The 6,301-nt window shown below is 35.5% G+C and overlaps 1 protein-coding gene across 1 annotated transcript; it reads right to left on the reverse strand.

Annotated features, from left to right (window-relative positions):
• Window positions 1-944: 944 nt before the first annotated feature.
• On the reverse strand, window positions 945-5,572 carry LOC104520516 (non-specific lipid-transfer protein-like; the record flags this gene model as incomplete). Its single annotated transcript, XM_010162225.1, has 4 exons — window positions 945-1,852; window positions 3,194-3,273; window positions 4,726-4,855; window positions 5,479-5,572. Coding segments are annotated over 4 exons (400 nt in total), but the record flags the coding sequence as incomplete, so codon positions are not given.
• Window positions 5,573-6,301: the final 729 nt, after the last annotated feature.

Genomic DNA, 6,301 nt, shown 5'->3' on the forward strand with positions numbered 1-6,301 from the left:
ATAGAAGCAGAAAATGCTCTTGTATCTTGAAAGCTTTTTAACACAGGACAATTGGAATGCAGCAGACAGGGATCCATGGATGGATAAAAGGTTACAAGGGCCTCTCCATGTGACACAGTTAAACAGAATGTCCTCTTCTTTAAGCTGTACAGCCTGAAGGTGAGGGCAAGACTACAAATACCAGGATGCTTCAAAGCTGTTCACTGTTTCTTCCAGTTAAAAAAAACAACCAACTAAACAAACAAAAAACCCACCACAACCAAAAAAAGCAACTGAGAAGTATAAAATAAAAATGCAATGTATAAGATAAAAAGGAATAAATTTAATTCCACATGATGTATAGGTAAGCTATAGAAATTCTTGACCCATGCTAAAAAGCTGTCAAGGATTCAAAAAGGGACTGGACAAACTCATGAAAGACTATCCACTGAGAACTTCGAATCCAGACATATCACTTCTGGCTCAAATCTGTGAGCTGGAATAAAAAAAAAAAAATAAAATAACTGACAGCTAGGAAAGTATTCTGTGTAAACAGATGTTTGTGCCATCTTAATACTCTTCCCGAGGTATCAATGGTCAGAAAATACAATAGGCTAGATCAATTTTTGGTCTGATTCAGTGCAGCTCTTCTCACTGCTCAGCAATCTGCTAAACATCCACACCAGATAAGTAGAATGGTTGGCTCCAATTAGCTCATTTTTATTATGATTTTAGTTAAACCAGGGAAGTGAAAGTTCATGTGGAAGTTTCTCAATCATGGCCCACATGTAAGAATGTGCTGTATACACTGGACTGAGATGTAGTTTATGGAGTATCTACTGACAATGCCCGAGAAGGAAAAAATGGATGGACTGCAGGAGCCCTTCATGACAATCTGTACAAAATAGTCAATTCAGAGCATTAACATGAAATCCATGTTTATAAATCCAAAGAAGTAACACACAGAAGAACAGGAAAAGTATATTTAATTTTCTATTAAATTTCCAACCAGAAAACATTTTCCCAAAACAGAAGTTAAAGCTTTTACATTACTGATAAGAATTTCATAATAAGCAACACCCAGACTTTCTCAGGCGAAAACAGGTAAAATATTGGTTATACTCCCTCTCTGCTCTCCCAGCAAACCTAATCTTTTTTCAAGGTGAAGTATTATGAAATCCTGTAAATCTCAAAGCAATGTTCCAGTTCCTACTTACTTCTGGATATTTTGTTTATTTTTCAATTCCAAAGTAGTAATAAGAAAAGTATTTTATAGCAAATTCCTAAAGTCTATTCTAAAAAAATGTTGTTAGAGATCCTCTTTGTAAGACCATTTTCATGTATCAGCAGCAAATTTGTTAGAATGGAAGCCTGAATGCATTTGTAGGACCTGCTATTACAGCTTTTTAAAAAAATGCAATTTATTTAACTGATATGTCAAACTATTTATAAGCTTCTTCACTCTCTTCCCAACTAATCTGATAAGCAGCTTCATTCAACATTAAGTTTTATAAAATTTTTCATACTGATTAAAACAAAAATTGTCACAAACAACCCTCATATACCATTTTTAAGAGCTAGTGCCTCAAGCTTAGCCTAAAAATCTTTGCCATAGACAAACTGATGGAATTTATTAAGAGAATTAAGGTCTCTAACCACAAAATTTAGGTGAGAGAGGTCCAATCAAACCAAGTCTGCGCCATATTATTGATAACATCTAGTTTCATTCTACTTTTTTGTCAAGAATATCAAGTACTGACTTTTTACACTAATGAGCTCAAAGTTTAGCTTTGCCTGGCTGAAGTTGTAGATTCTGAAGTTTCATTGCCATGCCCATGTTCCCAGAAACCTTCAATTTGCCTTGAAAGAATGCCTAAAAAGAAAGAAAGATTATATGAAACACAATACAACATATTACCCCGAATGCACTCCTCCCAAAAGTTATGGACTATTATGTACGTAAAGGTCCTGGCCTGCAGTTTTAGAATTCCAGCAGTTCTAGCAGACATCTCACATTCAACAACAAATGTATTTTCTGACACAAAAAGGTAGAATAGTAAACTGAGGAAGTTGTATGCTTATGGTATTTGTGATACCCAAGGAGAATAAACTTGGTATTGCATGTTTCTTGCATTATCATAATGATGGATCTGTATACAAAGTAGGGCAGAACACTCAATGTTTCGGTGATGACAGTTCATAGAATAGAATTTCCCTATTTCAACTGAAGACAATAAAGCAATAGTGTACAGTAGATGCCACAACTGTTTTCTTACTCAAATCCTTAGAAGAATGTTACCCAAAGCATTTACAATTTAGAAGTATGGAACAGCAACTTAAAATTCACTTAAATGTCTGGTTTACTTGTACACTATGTCTGCTTTAGACACACTGAGGAATAAAAAACCTGATTATTTCAGTTTTACAAATCTAGTTTGTGCAGCAGACACACTAAAGATCTGTGTTTTTTCCTCTGGACCTTGCAAAAAGATGTACTGCTTGCACTGAAATATCCAAACTGTAGATATAAAGTTGTAATTACTTCTGAATTTCCTCTATGTACATTACATTTCTTAAATGTGTTTTACCTTCAAACTTCTCCTAGACACACTTTAGTTTGTGAAAATTCTTATTTACCCTGTGATTACCAAGAACTTAAAAGAATGTTACCCAAAGCATTTACAGTTTAGAAGTATGGAACAGCAACTTAAAATTCACTTAAACGTCTGGTTTACTTGTACACCAAGTGTACAGCAGTGTGTCTGCTTCAGACACACTGAGGAATAAAAAAACCCCAAATAATTGTAGGAATTCAGTGGATGCTTACCTCAATTTCCACTTTTTAGCATCAAGATTAGTCCTTATGCTAATGCCAGCTGTAGGCGTAAAGCCCTCCAAATAGAGGGCCAACACTCCTCCTTTCTTAAGTCATACTGCAAACACAGTTTTCCCCTCTTCTCTGCAAACCAAGCACTATTATATCCCCTTCTGGATTGCCCACAGGATATCTGAGATAATATGTACCTGTTCAGAAGAGTAGATACTGTCTTGCTTGATTAATCTTACTTTAAGACAATTTGTTCAGACTTGTCATTTTTCAGACCAACCATGGCAGTGCTGGAGGAGGGGATTTATTTAAACGTTTTCAACTTAAACACATTCAAAACAAACAAACAAGTCAGTCCTCTTATCAACCCATCTTTGTTCTACTTACTGTCTGAGGATTCATTTTCCCAGTCATCAGAGCTAACAGATCAGCGTCAGCCATGGTAATCGTACAATCCGCCTTCTTATCTGTAAGATAAGAGTCAACTATGACGATTCAAACTGAGATGAAACAGTAATAGAAGCTGCAACTCCATGAAGAATCTGTGGATACTACAGGTTAGCAAAATGTTACCTGATGTGCATACAAATAAGGGCCATTCTAAAAATATTAGCAAGAGATCATCCAATAGCCAACAGGCTTCTGTGCCAGCTTGTAGCACAGACCATCCCAACACTGAAGAAAGATGGACCTTTCCGAAAGGTGCTAAGCAAACCCGTTCCTTGAAAAGAAACAAAATCTACTTGTAATCACATAGAATGTTAATTGCAAGCACTGACAATCATCTCAAGTTTTATCAAGCTTAAATTTGCTAGTATTAAGATCAACTCAGAATAAATGTGTTCTCCCCTGCAACACTCTCTGAAGATACTCATCACTGAAATTTCAGGCATTTCCTGTCCTTTCCTTCAATGGGAACAACATGTGCATTCTAAAAGCACATATTTGAATTAACTCAAATCCAGAAGTTTTTAGGTTTTTCTTACCAGAAATAAGCTGGGATATTATTTTAATAATCTCTAATAGAAATATTCATGTATATACCAAAGGGGCTAAAAACTGCACACATCTTTTCCTACACTCATCTTATTACTAAACTTAACTCTTTGATAAAGTGTCCATGCGACAGAAAACAATGCTTTTATTTTAGTAATAACTTAGATCAATGAAATCTAAATCAAATCCCCTGTCATTTTTTTAATTAAAAGCTTTATGATGCATGTTCATGGAGATGCATGTTCACATGAGATTCTGAGGACAGACTGTGGTCTTGGCTTTTTATTTACATTACTAGGATGCATGGCTTCAGATACAAGACAAGACATTTTCACTGTAAGGGTACAAATCCATTGTTTCCAATACTTGTATGGGGTTCCTCACCACCACACAGTCTGTGTCCTATTTATGTCTGCCTTTTTTAAAATGGAACTTGAAGTTGATGTCAGCTGGGACAGTATTGAAATAAGTCATGGTTTATTGCTTAACTAGCTGCAGAGAAGTAACTTGACAAGATAGACCAGCTTACCGCCTACCAGTGTCTCCAACAAAGCCACTGAAGAAACAGCTACAAATTATATTTCTGGCCCATATTTTAAGAGGTGAGAACAACAAAACCCCTGAGGTTTGAATTTTTTATTTATTTATTTATTTTAAAATTCTGATTCCTGTAAAAGTCATACGACAGATCTGCCTGGAGCCTCTAACAAAACATGCAATTATCCAGAGAGAATTCAGAGGAGATGTTTAATTCTTGGTCCAAAACATCATGGATTAAAAGTGCCAGTAACAAGTAAAGTTTAAAATTAAGGTAGCTCTACACCACTTTTGCTCAAGGTCACTATAGCTTAAACAGAATATGAATCTATATTATTTTGATTAGTTACATGTTTTCTGCAATGACATAATAAAATATCACTGACCTGAATTAACTGCCACAGAGCCTTTACCATTTTTCACATCTACTACCCAAGTTGCTTCCTTCCCATCAGGACCATCTTTTATTTTGAAGGCAAAGACTCCACCAATTTTCTTGACAAATTGCTCTCCTTCCTGTAAAGGACATGTAACATGCAAATTATTATTTACTTCAAAATAATTTAAAAATATTTTGAATTAAACAGAAAGTAATTTTAAAACCTTAACCCTTTCTATTAACACTGAAATATCTAATTGCCTCTAGTAGCCTTCACTTAAGCAACCATTTAAAAAACAAACAAATAAAAAACCCAACCAAAACCACAACTATGACTATGTCTATTAAAATATATCAACTAAGAAAAATGACCACTGTCCCAAGATTCTTGTCTTGATGTTAAGTCTGATAAAATGTGATGATTTCTTCTAATCACACTTACAAAGCAAGCAACAAAAACCAAACACAAACTTAAAAATTTCTTGTGTTAGTTAGCAAGCTTCTCACATACAATCTAAACTTGCCTTTACTGAAATACCCTTATACAGATAGGAACTGTCTGAAAAAACAAACAAAAAAAAAAAATCTAAAATCACAGCACAGCATAGAAAGATTTCTGACACAGCAAAATTCAAAGCTGTAACATTTGTTTCAATGAGCAATACTGAAGCAGTGATTCATGCTTCTATACTCCCACCAGGTTTCACAAGTCATGTCATAAATTAAAATTCTGTTTCAGGTAATAGAAGTAGTCAAATACCTCTTGGAGCTTCTTTTCAATCTCTTTGAAGACCAAATGTGACTTAAATCCATCAACAGCTGCACTGAGAGGCACAGCCGCAATACGGCCGGTGCTGAAATGAAAAACCCATTTATTTACATACCTTTAATCACATTTTCAGCATCTTCAAATTATCATGATTATGCCCAACACCAGCAAGAACAGCCATACTGAAACACTTTAGCAGTATAGAGCAACTACAGGATATCAATGAAGCTTACTCTCTGATGGGCCTGACAGCTGGAATTTCAGTCAGTTCAAGTATCTAGATGTTTTTGCATGTATGGACAGGACAATAATTTTATAATAAATCATTAATCTTGTTAAGATAAATCAGCACACACTATTGCCACACCTTGTGTGAAGAGAGAGCAGTACATGAACCACCTCAGATAAATACTTTTTTTTTTGGCAATACAAATCCCCTTTTCTTTCTCAGTTCATGTGGGTCTCTTAACTGTCACAGGAGGGACTGGAGCAGACACCCTGCACGGCCTGACAGCAGCATGAAACCTAATTCTTCATTTCTGCAGAGGCACCCAGAGTTGAAGTAAGTAGAGAGATGCAGAATTCAAGCAGCAGGAAAAACGAGTTTACCATCTCTTGGCAGCAGAATTCAAAACTGTGGTCAGCACTGATAGTGTTAAAAGTGACAGAATCACTTAAGAAGTGTTGCTAGAACTTATTTGTGCAGCACTGACACTACCCTATAGAGGTATGCTAGGGCAGAAATAGTAGGGACTGTCTCATCTGAAGAAGACACACCAATTTTGCTAATCATAGAATCATAGAATAGATTGGG

This window comes from Antrostomus carolinensis, unplaced genomic scaffold, assembly GCF_000700745.2.
Source record: "Antrostomus carolinensis isolate BGI_N321 unplaced genomic scaffold, ASM70074v2 scaffold14132, whole genome shotgun sequence".
Taxonomy (NCBI): Eukaryota; Metazoa; Chordata; class Aves; order Caprimulgiformes; family Caprimulgidae; genus Antrostomus; species Antrostomus carolinensis.